The sequence below is a fragment of the Petromyzon marinus genome, unplaced genomic scaffold (genome assembly GCF_048934315.1).
Source record: "Petromyzon marinus isolate PM22_M1 ecotype Great Lakes invasive population unplaced genomic scaffold, UKy_Petmar_22M1.pri1.0 PM_G_Scaffold_34, whole genome shotgun sequence".
In the NCBI taxonomy this organism is placed as follows: domain Eukaryota; kingdom Metazoa; phylum Chordata; class Hyperoartia; order Petromyzontiformes; family Petromyzontidae; genus Petromyzon; species Petromyzon marinus.
The window spans coordinates 445,589-464,885 of record NW_027422917.1 but is presented as its reverse complement, the minus strand read 5'-3'; the positions used below and the strand labels follow the sequence as shown (position 1 = coordinate 464,885).

General features: G+C 44.6%; 1 protein-coding gene across 1 annotated transcript; it reads right to left on the bottom strand.

Annotated features, from left to right (window-relative positions):
- Positions 1-720: 720 nt before the first annotated feature.
- LOC142915729 (uncharacterized) lies at positions 721-18,119 on the bottom strand. The gene is made up of 3 exons (XM_076061425.1): positions 17,107-18,119; positions 14,671-14,673; positions 721-3,385 (listed from the first exon to the last, which is right to left on the bottom strand). Exons 1-3 carry the CDS (start codon positions 18,088-18,090, stop codon positions 2,063-2,065), a joined length of 2,310 nt encoding a protein of 769 aa, XP_075917540.1. The 5' UTR covers positions 18,091-18,119; the 3' UTR covers positions 721-2,062.
- Between the last annotated feature and the right edge of the window lie 1,178 nt (positions 18,120-19,297).

Sequence of the window (19,297 nt, the reverse complement as noted above, 5' to 3'; positions counted from 1 at the left end):
GTCTCTGTGTATATGTGGATAGCCTCATGAACGAATCTCTCATGGTAGCCAGATGGCTTACAAAGAACCTCTGTCTTGGAGAAGTCAATGTCATGTGAGCCTACTGAATTATAACAGTGATCTGCCATGGCTGAGGTGTTGGTCCTACCGTGTTTCAGGTCTGCTTTGTGTTCACGAATGAGGTCCGAGACATGTCGTTTGGTTTCTCCAATGTAACTACTACCACAGAGGCAACTTAGTTTATAGACACCAGGGTACTGTATGTCTGGAATCACATCTTTTACAGACGGAACCAGATCACGGATTTTATGTAATGTGTTGAATCGGACCTGGATCTTGTGTTTATTCAAGATTTTGGCGATCTTTTTTGTGATCCCCGCAATGTAGGGCAAAGTGATGGTTTTGAAAGGCTCCTCAAGAGGGTCCTTCTTCACGGTTGGAGTGATAGCTTTGCGGATTGTAGTCGGAGTAACCATTAGCCTTAAGAGCGTGGTGTACGTGCTTGAGTTCACTGGCTATGTGTTCCTGGTCGGATATGCATTGGGCTCTATGGTGCAGAGTCTTGATGAGGGAATTCTTCTGGGATGGATGGTGGTGGGAATCCGGTTCAGGTAAGCATCCGTATGGGTAGCTTTCCCATAGACGGAGTGGCTCATTGAACCGTAAATTTTTTTTTACCAATTCCACTTTACAGTAACATTGAAGACACGGCACAATATATATTTCTGAATCTTTATTTTTACCAACATTTAAAAAAATATTCTCCCATAAGGCAAAATTCTGAAATATTGGATTTTTTACAAAGCCTTGTGAATTCACCTTGTATCTGAACAAGTTCAATTTGTGCAAATATTTTTTTTCAAACGTATAAATAAAAAAGACATTGCTTACAAATATCAGCTCTATGTTTTCAAGTAAATACATTTTGGGTAGTGAATAAATTATAGACCTAATAAGCTACACATGACGAATTGTAGGCAATTATAGTCATAATCAAAGACATTTTTAAACAATCACGTGGTCCCTGTAGTCGCCGTTAGAGACAAAATCTGCTTGAAACGGTTCATCAACATATATGAATACATTGATTCGAATAAGCAGAGTTAATTTCCTATTTATGGCATGCCGGTTATGTGTCAACATCACCTTATAAAAGAATAACATTTAAAATACGCACAGACAAGTATTCATTCGTAATTATTGACAGGCATATGAACAAAATTGAATTACTGCAGTGAAATATACTGCATCAGGTTACATCGTATTAACAAGCTATTTTAAAAATACGCACTGCCTGCTTAACAGTGTATGTACAACGTACTATTGTAGTGTCGTTCAAAACGAGTAGGCCGTTGCATGCTGGCGTCTGGGTCAAAATGTAGCAAATTATAAACATTACCTACAAATAATAGATCACAGAGTTTAGATCGCAACACAAGCAATCGTCATCAGGTGGGACAACCACAGCAGCAAGAAGACAAAACTGCTGAAGTAGGCGCCTACTTCAGCATCTTCTTCTTGTTGTGGTTGTCCCACCTGATGATGATTGCTTGTGTTGTGATCTAAACGCCGTGATCTGATGTTTCTACCCACATGATGACTTTACCGAAATAACGAGAGAGTGTGGATTCCTGCAGTCACAAAAGCTTCGAATCAAGATTGCCTACAAACTACACAACTGAGATGACACATCAATCATCGCCCCCTACTGACAGGCTCTTGTCCACATGCAGGCCGGTGCAGGGCCACCACCTTGTGCCACACAGGGGCAGCTGCTACTTGGGGATGCTCTTCGAGTGTTTCAGACAAGATACATTAACTCCGAGTTGCCGAGGCGATTAAGCGAGCAAAGCGTAAAAGCAAATATCATGAGAACATCGTGAATGCTTGGGAGCTTATTGGCTCTTGCTCCTGGTGAGAGATTGACCCAACCCACAGGTCCACAAAAACTGGCCACTCTTACTCTGCAGGTTGAACCTAGGAAATCAGTGTTCAACTTCATATTCTTGTCATTAAAGGCCTGTGACAAAGGTGCATCTATTGGAGCGACATCGTCTCTGGCTTACACATCTACCGAGTCTCCACTTGACTTTGGATTGTCTTGGAGGAAGTCCACCCACACCTCCACTTCCACAAACTGCTGGGAGTTGCCTCGCTCTGCCTCACAGTCAGAATTCTCCTCCTGCTTCACGTTGCCTCCATCAATGTGAAGGTCCCATTTTGGAGTTGAATCTTCATCTTCACATTTCACCTTCACTTCTTCCCTCTTCACCATCACTTCTTCATATTTCACCTTCACTTCTTCGCTCTTCACCATCACTTCTTCACATTTCACCTTCACTTCTTCGCTCTTCACCATCACTTCTTCCCTCTTCACCATCACCTCTTCATATTTCACCTCGATACCTTTAAAAGTGTCCAAGCTGTTATTTTCTTCCGGTTCGTGTTTCATGAGGGATGGGCTTATTGCGGCACTTTGACTTTCACAAGCTGATTTCAGACTCCACTCCTTGTGGATCTTCTGATGCTTTTGTGTTTTCTGGTGTACTTGAAGATGTTGTTGCTGTGCAAACGCTATCCCGCACGGAGTGCACCTGAAGGGTTTCTCTCCTGTGTGTGTTCTCTGGTGTACTTGAAGATATGATGAATCTGCAAACGCCTTCCCACACACACTGCACTTGAAGGATTTCTCTCCTGTGTGAGTTCTCTGGTGTTCTACAAGAAGAGATGAACGTGCAAACGCCTTCACGCACACACTGCACTTGAAGGGTTTCTCTCCCGTGTGTGTTCTCTGGTGTATTACAAGAGTAGATGAATGTGCAAACGCCTTCCCACACACACTGCACTTGAAGGGTTTCTCTCCCGTGTGTGTTCTCTGGTGTATTACAAGAGCAGATGAATATGCAAACACCTTTCCACACACACTGCACTTGAAGGGTTTCTCTCCCGTGTGTGTTCTCTGGTGTGCTACAAGAGTAGATGACTGTGCAAACCCCTTCCCACACACACTGCACTTGAAGGGTTTCTCTCCTGTGTGAGTTCTCTGGTGTTCTACAAGAAGACATGAACGTGCAAACGCCTTCACGCACACAGTGCACTTGAAGGGTTTCTCTCCCGTGTGTGTTCTCTGGTGTATTACAAGAGTAGATGAATGTGCAAACGCCTTCCCACACACACTGCACTTGAAGGGTTTCTCTCCCGTGTGTGTTCTCTGGTGTTCTACAAGAAGAGATGAACGTGCAAACGCCTTCACGCACACACTGCACTTGAAGGGTTTCTCTCCCGTGTGAGTTCTCTGGTGTTCTACAAGAGCAGATGAACGTGCAAATGCCTTCCCACACACACTGCACTTGAAGGGTTTCTCTCCTGTGTGAGTTCTCTCGTGCTGTGTGAAATCTCCAGTACGATCCGTGCTGTATGCACACCGGTCGCATTGGAGCCTTGTCCTACCGAGCTGCGCTGAGCGCATTTGCTCCATCAGACCAATTCTGCGGAGGAAGCGTCAGAGGAAGCTTCAGCTGCAGACAGAAAAAAATAATATCCACACCATCTACACGTCAGTATCGAGGCACAGCGGAATGCATATATAGTCACGTGTGACTTACATGTCTATATTCATATATTCATGATGTAGTAAAAACGTTTCCGAAATTCATCACAGGGCTGTTATGGCACACAATGAGAGGGCAAATGGTTATAAATATGCCTGGAAGCCCTCGTATCTTCAAAATGAATGTTAACCCAAAACTCCAAGCACACAATTTCGGCGGTCTGGCTACAAAAGGAATATTTATGAGAGCTAAATTCAGCTGACATAGCAAAGGGTGTTGAAAACAATACTATTTGTGTTAGGCAGAAATTCATAAATTAATGTTCAATCACAACTTAGAGGTGTGAATCCAGGCTCAGATGTCCTTGAATGCTGGGATGAACAGTTCCGACTTCAGCTGAATGTGTGTGCTGTGTAAACTTCCTGTTTCCATTATTATAAAGAGTTCCAGAGGAAAACAAAAGTAAACTATTGTTACGCAATAACCTCCGTGTTCAACAGAGTTAATAGACGTTACTGCAAACACAAACTGTACAGTCACTGGGTAAACAGGCGGTGGCGTGTCTAGAATCATGCATGGCCACCTTCATCTGCTCGGCATCAATGCTTTCTCACTCCACCAAGTAATTAATCGAGGATCAATGAACATATCCGAGGCTAACTGGAGTTTGCGTGTCTCTCTCCGTGGTGAGATGTTAACTACCTCACCTGGTGTACAGGAAGTCGTGGGTTCGATCCCGACCCTGACGCCTGCTGTATAGTTGGAGTTTGCGCGTCACTCCGTTTAGCGTCTTTGACCGATAGACATTGACACACGTATTCTTGTTTCTTTCGGTAAAGTTACGTAGATAGAAAATAACAATAACAGATAATACAATTACATTAAATAAAGACCACTTGTGTTGCAATCAAAACGTGGAGTATTTTTGCTTTATTTACTATTTTTTATTATGTTATTTTTATTTGATTTTCTATCTACGTGACTTTACCGAAAGAACCAAGAATATTAATTCCTGCAGTTACCAAAGTTTTAAGTCAAAACATTCACACACGTTGACAAAGCCTCACCTTGTGTTGTTGTGGGCAGGTCGCTTCTGATAACAAGAGCGGTATAGCAGCTCAAGCGGGCTTGGCCTGGTAACAAAAGAAAATAAAAACTGTGTGAATATTGACAATAAAACAAAGTTACAAAGTGGCGAGCCGGGTGAAGACAAATTCAACTTAAGCGAGATAATTAAAGTGAATGCAATCAGGCGAAGGCAGGAGGCAAGGCCCCGCGTGGCTAGGCCCCGCGTTGTAAAGTTCCAACCTGGACATCGATTCCCATGCTCGCTGCTACTCAATTGACATCCCTACGAGAGAGAGCGAGGCTCTACCTTGGTAAACAACATCCACAACCACCACCACCACAACAACCACAATCGAAATGAGAATTTCTCACCTCGGATTTCAGTGCAGGAAGCGATAGCTTCCTGTTACCTCGTGACGTCACACGGTAGCAGGTGACATGACATCACTTCCGGGGAACGAGACACGCTCCTCCCACAATGAGCTTCACCATAAATAAATTAGAGTGTAAATAAATTATTTTAATGTACCATTCGATATATAGGTGCTGAACCCGTCGCAATAAACTCGCGACGGCTTTACCGGAAACATTATGTTAATGAGCCGCCGGTCACTGGGCGTAGCTTTGCCCAAATAAGGATTGGCACTGGAACGATAACGGCAGTGACCCAGGCGGAGGTGACGTCACGCTCAAGAGCACGGTGGAATACCTTGGTGACATGACGTCACTAGCGAGGTACACCTCCGCCTGGCGTTTCACGCCCATGAAGTAATGCAGAGTGGTGCCGTCACAGAGTGGGGTTGGAGTTTAAGTTGATTTAGATTCATTTTCATTCCTCCCTCCCTTGGGTGCGTGGGCTCAGCTACAACAACGTGGACATTATTGTGTGTACACTGTGTGTGTGTACACTGTGTGTACGTATATATACACTGTATGTACATACACAGGGTATACACTGTGTGTACACTGTGTGTGTACACTATGTGTGTGTGTACAGTGTGTGTATACACTGTGTGTGTGTACTGTGTGTGTACACTGTGTGTACTGTGTGTGTACACTGTGTGTGTGTACACTGTGTGTACACTGTGTGTGTGTACACTGTGTGTGTACTGTGTGTGTACACTGTGTACTGTGTGTGTACACTGTGTGTGTGTGTACACTGTGTGTACACTGTGTGTGTACACTATGTGTGTGTACACTGTGTGTACACTGTGTGTATACACTGTGTGTGTGTACACTGTGTGTGCAAGCCAACTGTGGACCGGTTTTGGTGGACAATGTCTCAACAGCAGTGGGGCTCGCTTCAAGCCATGGTTGTGAACATCCAGAAGTTAATCAGCAAGGAGCATTTCTAGTCCAAGTTCGACAAAATCTACGTCAACATGTAAGACAAAATTATAATTCGTGTTGTAGAGAATGTATCTCCTCTGCGTGTAACTTTAAGGTGGTGTGTCTTGTAACTGATTAATGATCCGAGTGTGCTTCCTATTTCAAAGACAATGAGTTGCTCCAGAGGCAGACGCTTCGTGAAACACAAAAGTACCCTTTGACCTGTATCACAAGAACAACGGGTCTCACCTGAGTTATCTGTACAGGTTGCTTCCAAAACACACACACGCACTTTGTCCTAACATCACTTATTCAATGTTTGACCCTTATAATTAAAATGTTGCATGTACACACAAAATCAGACAAGCGTTCAATCGAAATAATTGACAGGAATTTTAACAAAATTTAATTACTGCAGTGAAATATACTGCATCAGATAACATCTGATTAAGAAGCTATTTGAAAAAAATATGCAGCGTCTGCTTAACAGTGGATGTAAAACATACTATTGTAGTGTCATTCAAAACGAGTAGGCCAATGCATGCTGGCGAATTCTAAACATTAGCGACAAATTACATAACTGAGATGAAACATCAATCATCGCCCCCTACTGACAGCCTCTTGTTCACATACTCTTTGGTTCTTTGAGTAAAGTCACGTAGGTAGACAAAATAATAATAGATCACGACGTTTCGATTGTAACACAAGCGGTCGTCCTCAGGCCGAAAAAATAATAAATGCAGGCCGGTGCAGGGCCACCACCCTGTGCCACACAGGGGCAGCTGCTACTTGGGGATGCTCTTCGAGTGTTTCAGACGAGGTACGACACAAAACTCGGAGATGCCGAGGCGATTAAGCACACCGTGTAAAAGCAATTACTATAACATAGTGAATGCTTGGGAGCTTATTGGCTCTCGCTCCTGGTCAGAGATCTCCCCAACCCACAGGTCCACAAAGACTGGCCGCTCGCTCTTACTCTGCAGGTTGAACCTAGGAATTGAGTGTTCAACTTCGCATTCTTTTCATTAAAGGCCTGTGACAAAGGTGCATCTATTGTAGCGACATTGTCTCTGGCTTACACACCTACCGTGTCTACACTTGACTTTGGATTGTCTCGGAGGAAGTCCACCCACACCTCCACTTCCACAAACTGCTGGGAGTTGCCTCGCTCTGCCTCACAGTCAGAATTCTCCTCCTGCTTCACGTTGCCTCCGTCGATGTGAAGGTCCGATTTTGGAGTTGAATCTTCATCTTCACATTTCACCTTCACTTCTTCCCTCTTCACCATCACCTCTTCCCTCTTCACCATCACTTCTTCCCTCTTCACCATCACCTCTTCATATTTCACCTCGATAACTTTAAAAGTGTCCAAGCTGGGATTTTCGTCCGGTTCGTGTTTCATGAGGTGTTGTATACGGCCCTTTTTCCAATTAATATCCATAAGAATATTTACGGATGCATACACATAGATTTATTTTTCCTTTCTTTCGTGACAAACAATATATATTTTTTTTATATAATGAATCAAACCCGTAAGCCAGAAACACGAAAAACCAGGTGTCGGTCATAAACAGGCCATATAGAGATATAAAGAAATAATAAAACTCTCAAGGCGAGGATGTAACAGCTATCGGCGAAAATCTCCAGATGAACAAGAGTTTGATGGGCCCCTTAGGAAAGGTCCCTCCGAGGTCAGAACACCAAGAGAGCAGACACCAGACGCCAACAGGGTAAATCGTATACATATTCTTTTCCTTATTTTCCAGTAAAACAACAAAAAAATTAAAAGGCAACAACAAGAATAAGATAAAATTAGAGGTCCTCGCGCTCACTCCAATCAAGACCAGGCCACCAGATACATCAGTGAATTATTATCCAATAATTAATTCGCTATCAAATGATTTTCACCTTTAATACTTTTACTGTTAAAACAAAGCTTGGAGACAAAATACCGAGTCACATCAAAGGTTATCGAGAAGGAATGAGGCGAACGGCAAACTTACGAAAGAGTTTAAACAATATCCCAAGCAACCCCGACCACCTTTGTCTCTCTCACAGCGCGGAGAAGCAGGAATTACACCTTATCACAAGGGGCCATCTGGAAAAGCCAGCCGGGTTTGATGAGGAGACACACCCCACCCCACACGGCAACCAGACAAACAAGTTTTAAAGAAATTGCAAAATAACATTAATAATAATGTGTTAACCTTAAACGATATTCCATTATAGAACCTTACAGAACCAAGGGATATGGATTCCAACAATCTGGAAACGGACCTCTTAAACTCAGGATGAAAATTATTTTTCTTTTTAATAATTCCATCATAACAATTCGAACCTCGGTAAACCGAGAGGTGTCGGGAGGACGTAGTTACAAACACGAGTCGTGGCGAACATGGGACCAAATGGTATTTGAGAAATATAAGTCGAAAGTATAAAGAGATAGGTGCTCCCGACCACCTTCGTCTCTCCCGAAGAGCACGAGAGAGGAATTTCACACCAGGGCAAACAGATCGTTATCGCAGGAGCCATCTGTACACACACACACACGAACTCACACACACAGACCCCGCCCCCCCCTTTTCCACTGCGCAGAGAGAATTTTCAAAGTCAGTGAAGTTAAGTCAAGAGTCAAGACAGATCAGCGAGTCAAGACGTCCACAGGACGAGCAGTCGCATGGAGCGGCTGGCTCCGAGCCTCGCTGAGTAGCGAGGATCGCTGAGTCGCGATGTATCAACAAAAGTGAGTCATACAGCAGTGGAGGAAACCTGCTGTCAGCGAACCAGCACGGGCGCGTTCGCGCACTTCAACAGAGAGAGCACGTGCGACTCAACTCACTCAACTGAAGGAAAAGCTTGGGCAGCCGCCAACAACTTCAGCAAACCAGTGACCAAGCGCGTGCGACTTGAGTCATACAGCAGTGGAGGAAACCTGCTGTCAGAGAGCCGCCAACAACCTCAACAAAGAGAGCGCGTGCGACTCGGCTCACTCAGCAGAAGAAAAACTTGACCTGTCGCCGGCGAGCGCAGCGGCAGATACTACAGCAGCGGAAAGAGCGCGCGCCGGCGTAGCTCATCCAGCAGTGGAGGAACTGCTGTCAGCGAATCAGCACGGGCGCGTTCGCGCATCTTCAAGGAGAAAGAGCGCGGCCAGCAACGCCAAGCAAGAGCGTGCAGCAGCTCAGCCAGCAGTGGAGAGAAACTGCTATCAGCGAATCAGCACGGGCGCGTTCGCGCATCTTCAAGGAGAGGGAGCGCGCCACCAGCGTGCCATCAGCACCAGCACCAGCGCGTGCCAACAGCGCGCCACCAGCGTGCCACCAGCATCAGCACCAGCGCGTGCCAGCAGCGTGCCACCAGCGTGCTACAGTGCGCAACTTCGCGTCACCAGGGCTGAGAGGGCAGCGGTCCTGCACTCAACACCCATCGGCGCGACGACGGCGAGCGTCGTGCTGACTCATCCAGCCAGCGGTGGACAGAAACTGGCAGTCGTTCGTATGCCCCCCCACACTCTCCCCCCTCCTCACTCCCCCACCGCTACACAACGAACAAACAATTTTTTTTTGACAAGGAAATCAACCTAGGCGTTTGCTCAACGCAAGAAATCAACAACCCTCCCATTAAACATACAAGACTCATGATAACTGCGTCAACTATTAGCTGATAACGAAAAACATCGCCACCCATTGAGTTACGTTGATGAGGCAATCAGAATTATTTCAGTCGAACGCTTTAATTGCATAATCGTTGATGAATCAATGAACGAACATCGCCGTGGTACTGTGCTGACGATTTCAAGCATAATAATTTCGCATATCAGAATGTGTTAAGGATTGGATACGAATCAAAGACCGAGTGCCGTGTTGTGTAATCATTCAAGAATACGAGTTTGCATATTATAAGGTTAAGGTTTTGATAGAATAGTTCGCATGTTTTTAATCTCTCTCTCAACAACCGATCGATTGCGTTACGCGTCGGGAATTAACCACAGGTGCCGCTATCGAGGTGAAACAACGTAATCGTGATGGTGTCATGTTAACGCTGTGTTGAAATTCCAAAATCCCGAGATTGAGTTTTCATATTATCCAAAAATTAAAGTTAGCTAGAAATAAAATTGATTAAAGCAGAAGGTTTGTGTGTGATTCTTCCTGAAATTCTGCATAATATTGTTCTGCGTATGAGATCTGAATCCTGGGGACCTATCATAAGCACACTATCACCACATAATCCATAACACACATAATCCATAATGTTCAATCGAGAGTAATCGTATCCTTATCGATAATACGGAATTAAAGAGCAGAGTCGAATCGACTCTCTCTCATTCACGCTCACAACGCCTGCGTCACTGCATACGATTAATTGCGTCATTCCAATTCATAACACAATCCTCGTCACCGAGGCTCGACCTGATAATCCATAACGACCTGCATTATCCTAACCACGCCCACTCGCATAAATTAATACGATTATCTCTCGAATCAGCATAATTTATGCGCATAATTACACTGATTAACATAATTTCGGGTAAATTATGCCAATCTCAAATTTCATTTAATTTTCATTATTTTCATCAATTTTCATAACACCTATATATACAACATATTGGGCGCGTCGTCCGGGATCTCTCGCAGACAGTTTATGCTTGAATTAAGGAACAAATCACTGTTGTATTAACGAAGGTTTTATGATCTAACGTTGCCCTGTGACTGTAACGGGTGTAAAGCAAACAAAAAACGCACTCTGAAGGGAAATTCCAGAGTAGCAGGGTATAACAAAGACAATTGAAGTAAGATTTTTTGCTCGAGTCAAACTGACCACATCCTGTGATACAAGTGTTTTTATACGTACTCTGAAGGGAATACCAGAGTCACACGAGTCGAACTGATGCATTCTGGATACAACTGTTTTGATATGCACTCTGAAGTGAAATTCCAGAGATGCTCGTATTAAGAGTATTTTTTGAGTGGATTGCGGGATATTGGGAACTTGTACCAAAAAGGTCAGGCCGATCTGCTACAGAGCAAACAAATCAGGGAGACACATGGAAAGGGAGCTGTATTGATGACATTGGGACACTGCTTAAGAACTGGATAAAATGGGACAAAAGCGAACACGATGTAAAAACTTCAGAAATAGCTACGCTGAACTCAGACCCTCTCGCACAGACAGACAAACAGAGATTATGGAATGAGGAAAAATTCGGAAAAGAAACGGGTGGGGCTGATTACCCCGAAGTCAGAGTGAGACAGAATATTAAAACTAAATCACCAGGAGATTCTGTACTGATAACGCGAGAAAGGACGGAGCCGAATCTCCGAGGCGAACACAACAGAGGCAACTCCCCAGGAAAACGCACACCACGCACAGACGGCCGACACAAATATCGCGACAGGCACGACGCACCAGACAAATATAAATCAAACACCCCACAAAAACCACATAAGTATGAGCCATGGGACAAACATGAGTCACCGAGCAAAGTTGACCCACGTTACAGGCGCAAAATACACTACAAAAATCATGTTAAGCAACGCCACCGTGATGTTAATGACTCATCCGAATCTGACTCGGATGACGATGATCAACTTTCCGAATACTCGTTCAGTAGTAACACTCTGAAATTGATGGACAAAGCTCTCGTCAGAATTCCCTATTTTGATCCACACAATAAGAACAGGGACATTCACACTCACATCGCAACGGTAGAAGCAGAAGCAATGATCAGGGGTCTGAGGAAAACGGATGAAAAAGCGAGTTTGCTGAAACGCAGCTTGCATGGACAGTCCATATCATGGGTAAAGTCGCTACCATACGAGGTTCGGAACGATTTTAAAAAGCTGAGCCTGGCAGTGATTCGGAAGTTTGGAGAATATCTAACACTGTCTGAGGGATTTAACGCTGCAAAATCTATGACCCAGTGTGCAGACGAGGATCCTCGGGATTACCTCATGCGATTTAAAAGAGCGTACTATGCGGGCGATGTGGATCAGTATCACGAAGGTGACAAAAGGTTCAAAATTATGTTTTTTGGATCTTTGAGTCCAGAGATTACAGAAATTGTGGGAATGGTCTTGAATCCAGAGACAGCCTCCTTAGACCACATAGTGGATCGGGCACACCTGGCTTGGCTGTACCGGGCTAAAAACAATGATTTCACAGCACACAGTGAACGGGACAAGGCAACCAGCCTATCAGAGGAAAATAAAAAACATGTGAGGCATTTGATGCACGCAGGCCCACAGTGCAGAAAACAAAAAGCACCCACGGATTACCAACATAATTACATACACGGGTGGTCAGATAACAATTACACGAGACAATGGCACGCAGACCGGGAGCGATCGCAGCGTGCAGGGACGCGTATTTGCGACAATCGCAACGCGTGGAGACCACGAGCAAAGTCAGACCAGTTCCCAATTCCACGGCACACAGGCCAGGAGCGCTCGCAGCGTGCAGAGACGCGTATTTGCGACAATCGCCACGGGTGGAAGCAAAGAGCAGGACCATATCTTCACCCAATGCAGCGGCACACAGCCGGCCAAAATTACCCACACAGATGGCGAGATAACAATTACGGTCGACAGTGGCACATAGAGAATGGGCGGCCACGACACACAAATACACATAATCGCGAGAATCACGGCGTGTATAGGCCAAGAGCAGAATCATGCCGATTCCCCATTCCACGATACACAAGGGGCACACATGGCTTGGCTGTAACAAAGAGGGTGACATGGGCACGTGATAAATCGCTCACACTGGTTGAGAGGAAAATGACAGGGAAAGAGGTATCCGCTGATCTGAAAAAAAAATCACAGCCCTTTGAAAAAATCAAGCAGGTTGGAGGTTACAAACAGAACCAGGAAGGGAACCATGATTGTGGAAAACTAAATGCGTCATGCACCCGCTTTGATGTGGTGGGGAACGCGAGAGTCGCTCCCGTGGTGAACCCACCTATTGAACAAGGAAAATTAACCATGAAGCGTGATCTAACAGGAAATGATAACCAACAGGATCGGGGGGAGAAACATGCTTGTTTGGTAAGTGGAAACGCGATCAATTGTGTCGCAAAATTGCGTGAGAGTACTGTAAAAGCGCCAGGGAAACGCGTTACGGAGACAAAAATCCATGATGGATCGGGGAATGTGTGGAAATCCAGCACACACAAAAACATGGAATCGAATCGAGGCACGGAATCGAATCGTGGTACGGAGTCAGCAAATCTGCACAGGGCTGCGGAGAAGGCAAATGACCCCAACAGTCGAGCACGGAAACTCGTGTTGTGTACTAATCCTGGTGGCGCACGACATGGCTTCACGCCACATAAACCCACAGGGAAGGCGAGGGATAAAAAAAATTACCGATACGAACCAAGGAACCATGCTCATTTGGCTAAAGCCATACCGACGATGAACCAAAACGACGATGTGATGATGTTGCATGGAAAGGTCACAGGTTACTCGAAAATACCTGGTCATGAGAAAAATTATTCTGTACTTTTGACCAAACGTGGCAGTAAGGTTGCCAATAACTTGGTAAACATTAAACAAAGAGATGCCAGGAGGGAAACGGTGTACCACCGGGCTCGAAACCGCTATCCAGTGTTTCCCAGAAACTGAAACAAAAATCAAAGCAATAATTGATAAGACCCGATGTAACATGTTGCCTTAATTTCTCTCTTTTTCCTGTTCTTTTATTTTCTTATTTCAAATGTAATCATGCTAAGTTGTGACACGTACGCGCGCGTTGTAAAGAAAAATCACAAACTTGAAGACAATTGATAGTTCATGGTGGAAAAAGGCATTTTTCTTTAATATTAAAAATAACCGGTGGCAGACCACCGATCATTTTTAAAAGGGCGGAATGTTGTATACGGCCCTTTTTCCAATTAATATCCATAAGAATATTTACGGATGCATACACATAGATTTATTTTTCCTTTCTTTCGTGACAAACAATATATATTTTTTTTATATAATGAATCAAACCCGTAAGCCAGAAACACGAAAAACCAGGTGTCGGTCATAAACAGGCCATATAGAGATATAAAGAAATAATAAAACTCTCAAGGCGAGGATGTAACAGCTATCGGCGAAAATCTCCAGATGAACAAGAGTTTGATGGGCCCCTTAGGAAAGGTCCCTCCGAGGTCAGAACACCAAGAGAGCAGACACCAGACGCCAACAGGGTAAATCGTATACATATTCTTTTCCTTATTTTCCAGTAAAACAACAACAAAATTAAAAGGCAACAAGAATAAGATAAAATTAGAGGTCCTCGCGCTCACTCCAATCAAGACCAGGCCACCAGATACATCAGTGAATTATTATCCAATAATTAATTCGCTATCAAATGATTTTCACCTTTAATACTTTTACTGTTAAAACAAAGCTTGGAGACAAAATACCGAGTCACATCAAAGGTTATCGAGAAGGAATGAGGCGAACGGCAAACTTACGAAAGAGTTTAAACAATATCCCAAGCAACCCCGACCACCTTTGTCTCTCTCACAGCGCGGAGAAGCAGGAATTACACCTTATCACAAGGGGCCATCTGGAAAAGCCAGCCGGGTTTGATGAGGAGACACACCCCACCCCACACACGGCAACCAGACAAACAAGTTTTAAAGAAATTGCAAAATAACATTAATAATAATGTGTTAACCTTAAACGATATTCCATTATAGAACCTTACAGAACCAAGGGATATGGATTCCAACAATCTGGAAACGGACCTCTTAAACTCAGGATGAAAATTATTTTTCTTTTTAATAATTCCATCATAACAATTCGAACCTCGGTAAACCGAGAGGTGTCGGGAGGACGTAGTTACAAACACGAGTCGTGGCGAACATGGGACCAAATGGTATTTGAGAAATATAAGTCGAAAGTATAAAGAGATAGGTGCTCCCGACCACCTTTGTCTCTCCCGAAGAGCGCGATAGAGGAATTTCACACCAGGGCAATCAGATCGTTATCGCAGGAGCCATCTGTACACACACACACGAACTCACACACACAGACCCCGCCCCCCCCTTTTCCACTGCGCAGAGAGAATTTTCAAAGTCAGTGAAGTTAAGTCAAGAGTCAAGACAGATCAGCGAGTCAAGACGTCCACAGGACGAGCAGTCGCATGGAGCGGCTGGCTCCGAGCCTCGCTGAGTAGCGAGGATCGCTGAGTCGCGATGTATCAACAAAAGTGAGTCATACAGCAGTGGAGGAAACCTGCTGTCAGCGAACCAGCACGGGCGCGTTCGCGCACTTCAACAGAGAGAGCACGTGCGACTCAACTCACTCAACTGAAGGAAAAGCTTGGGCAGCCGCCAACAACTTCAGCAAACCAGTGACCAAGCGCGTGCGACTTGAGTCATACAGCAGTGGAGGAAACCTGCTGTCAGAGAGCCGCCAACAACCTCAACAAAGAGAGCGCGTGCGACTCGGCTCACTCAGCAGAAGAAAAACTTGACCTGTCGCCGGCGAGCGCAGCGGCAGATACTACAGCAGCGGAAAGAGCGCGCGCCGGCGTAGCTCATCCAGCAGTGGAGGAAACTGCTGTCAGCGAATCAGCACGGGCGCGTTCGCGCATCTTCAAGGAGAAAGAGCGCGGCCAGCAACGCCAAGCAAGAGCGTGCAGCAGCTCAGCCAGCAGTGGAGAGAAACTGCTATCAGCGAATCAGCACGGGCGCGTTCGCGCATCTTCAAGGAGAGGGAGCGCGCCACCAGCGTGCCATCAGCACCAGCACCAGCGCGTGCCAACAGCGCGCCACCAGCGTGCCACCAGCATCAGCACCAGCGCGTGCCAGCAGCGTGCCACCAGCGTGCTACAGTGCGCAACTTCGCGTCACCAGGGCTGAGAGGGCAGCGGTCCTGCACTCAACACCCATCGGCGCGACGACGGCGAGCGTCGTGCTGACTCATCCAGCCAGCGGTGGACAGAAACTGGCAGTCGTTCGTATGCCCCCCCACACTCTCCCCCCTCCTCACTCCCCCACCGCTACACAACGAACAAACAATTTTTTTTTGACAAGGAAATCAACCTAGGCGTTTGCTCAACGCAAGAAATCAACAACCCTCCCATTAAACATACAAGACTCATGATAACTGCGTCAACTATTAGCTGATAACGAAAAACATCGCCACCCATTGAGTTACGTTGATGAGGCAATCAGAATTATTTCAGTCGAACGCTTTAATTGCATAATCGTTGATGAATCAATGAACAAACATCGCCGTGGTACTGTGCTGACGATTTCAAGCATAATAATTTCGCATATCAGAATGTGTTAAGGATTGGATACGAATCAAAGACCGAGTGCCGTGTTGTGTAATCATTCAAGAATACGAGTTTGCATATTATAAGGTTAAGGTTTTGATAGAATAGTTCGCATGTTTTTAATCTCTCTCTCAACAACCGATCGATTGCGTTACGCGTCGGGAATTAACCACAGGTGCCGCTATCGAGGTGAAACAACGTAATCGTGATGGTGTCATGTTAACGCTGTGTTGAAATTCCAAAATCCCGAGATTGAGTTTTCATATTATCCAAAAATTAAAGTTAGCTAGAAATAAAATTGATTAAAGCAGAAGGTTTGTGTGTGATTCTTCCTGAAATTCTGCATAATATTGTTCTGCGTATGAGATCTGAATCCTGGGGACCTATCATAAGCACACTATCACCACATAATCCATAACACACATAATCCATAATGTTCAATCGAGAGTAATCATATCCTTATCGATAATACGGAATTAAAGAGCAGAGTCGAATCGACTCTCTCTCATTCACGCTCACAACGCCTGCGTCACTGCATACGATTAATTGCGTCATTCCAATTCATAACACAATCCTCGTCACCGAGGCTCGACCTGATAATCCATAACGACCTGCATTATCCTAACCACGCCCACTCGCATAAATTAATACGATTATCTCTCAAATCAGCATAATTTATGTGCATAATTACACCGATTAACATAATTTCTGATAAATTATGCCAATCTCAAATTTCATTTAATTTTCATTATTTTCATCAATTTTCATAACACCTATATATACAACAGAGGGATGGGCTCATTGCGGCACTTTGACTTTCACAAGCTGATTTCAGACTGCACTCCTTGTGGATCTTCTGATGCTTCTGTGTTCTCTGGTGTACTTGAAGAGTTGATGAACCTGCAAATGCCTTCCCGCACACACTGCACTTGAAGGGTTTCTCTTCTGTGTGTGTTCTCTGGTGTGTATTCAGAGTAGATGAATCTGAAAATGTCTTCTCACACACACTGCACTTGAAGGGTTTCTCTCTCGTGTGTGTTCTCTGGTGTACTTCAAGATTTGATGAACGTGCAAACGACTTTCCGCACAGAGTGCACCTGAAGGGTTTCTCTCCTGTGTGTGTTCTCTGGTGTTTTTTAAGAGTAGATAAATCTGAAAATGTCTTCCCACACACACTGCACTTGAAGGGTTTATCTCCCGTGTGTGTTCTCTGGTGTGTTACAAGATTACATGACTGTGCAAATGCCTTTACGCACACACTGCACTTGAAGGGTTTCTCTCCTGTGTGTGTTCTCTGGTGTTTTTTAAGAGTAGATAAATCTGAAAATGTCTTCCCACACACACTGCACTTGAAGGGTTTCTCTCCCGTGTGTGTTCTCAGGTGTGTTACAAGATTACATGACTGTGCAAACGCCATCCCGCACATCGTGCACCTGAAGGGTTTCTCTCCCGTGTGTGTTCTCTGGTGTATTACGAGATTATATGACTGTGTAAACGCCATCCCGCACATCGTGCACCTGAAGGGTTTCTCTCCCGTGTGTGTTCTCTGGTGTGTTACAAGAGCAGATGACTGTGCAAACGCCTTCCCACACACAGTGCACTTGAAGGGTTTCTCTCCCGTGTGTGTTCTCTGGTGTATTACAAGATTACATGACTGTGTAAATGCCTTCCCGCACACAGTGCACCTGAAGGGTTTCTCTCCCGTGTGTGTTCTCTGGTGGTTCTGAAAAACTGATGACCATGCAAATGCCTTGTTACACACAGTACATTTGAAGGGTTTCTCTCCTGTGTGACTTCTCTGGTGCCGTGTCAAATTTCCAGTCCGGTCCGTGCTGTATGCACGCTGGTCGCATTGTTGACTTGTCATACCGAGCTGCTGTGCTGACTGCCTTTGCTCCATCAGACCAATTCTGCAGAGGAAGCGTCAGCTGCAGACAGAAAAAAAGAATATCCACACCATCTACACGTCAGGTACAGAGGAATGCACACGTGACTTACACGTCTATACTTATTAATATATTCATGATGTAGTGAAAACATTTCCCAAATTAATCAGATTTGATGAACGTGCAAATGCCTTCACGCACACACTGCAACTTGAAGGGTTTATCTCCCGTGTGTGTTCTCTGGTGTACTTTAAGATGTGTTGACTGTGCAAACGCCTTCACGTACAGAGTGCACCTGAAGGGTTTCTCTCCACGGGCTGTTAGGGCACACAATGAGAGGGAAAATATCATTAATATGCCTGGAAGCCTTCATATCTTCAAGATGAATGTTAACCCAAAACTCTAAGCACACAATTTCGGCTGTCTGACTACAAAAGGAATATTTATGAAAGCTAAATTCAGCTGACATAGCAAAGGGTGTTGAAAACAATACTATTTGTGTTATGCAGAAATTAATGTTCAATCGCAACTTAGAGGTGTGAATCCAGGCTCAGATGTCCTTGAATGCTGGGATGAACAGATCCGACATCAGCTGAATGTGTGTGCTGTGTTCGCCTCCTGTTTCCATTCTTATAAAGAGTTTCAGAGGAAAACAAAAAAAAACTATTGTTTTGATATAACCTCCGTGTTCAATAGAGTTAATAGATTTTACTGCAAACACAAACTTGACACTGTCACACACTGCCATGAGTAAACAGGTGGTGGTGTGACCAGCACCATGCCTGGCCACCTTCATCTGCTCAGCATTAATTCTTCCTCACTCCACCAAGTAATGAATCGAGGATCAATCAACATAGCCGAGGCTATCCGTGTCTCTGTCTCTCTCTCCCCGTGGTGAAGGTGTTCCCCTCCACACATTCAGAGTCAACAGCGGCACGCGCTTAGCGTCTTTGACCGATAGATACATTGACGCACGTATTGTTGGTTCTTTCAGTAAAGTCACGTAGATAGAAAATAAAAATAACAGATTAAATTCAATAAGATAAAGACCACTTGTGTTGCGATCGAAACGTCGTGGGTTTTTTGCTTTATTTTCAATTTTTTATTTTTCATTTAATTTATAATCTGTTATTTTTATTTTATTTTCTATCTATGTGACTTCACCGAAAGAACCAAGAATATTAATTC

Coding starts and splice junctions, on each gene's coding strand:
- LOC142915729 (XM_076061425.1), bottom strand. CDS start 18,090: ATGACAAGTCAACAATGCGACCAGCGTGCATACAGCACGGACCGGACT.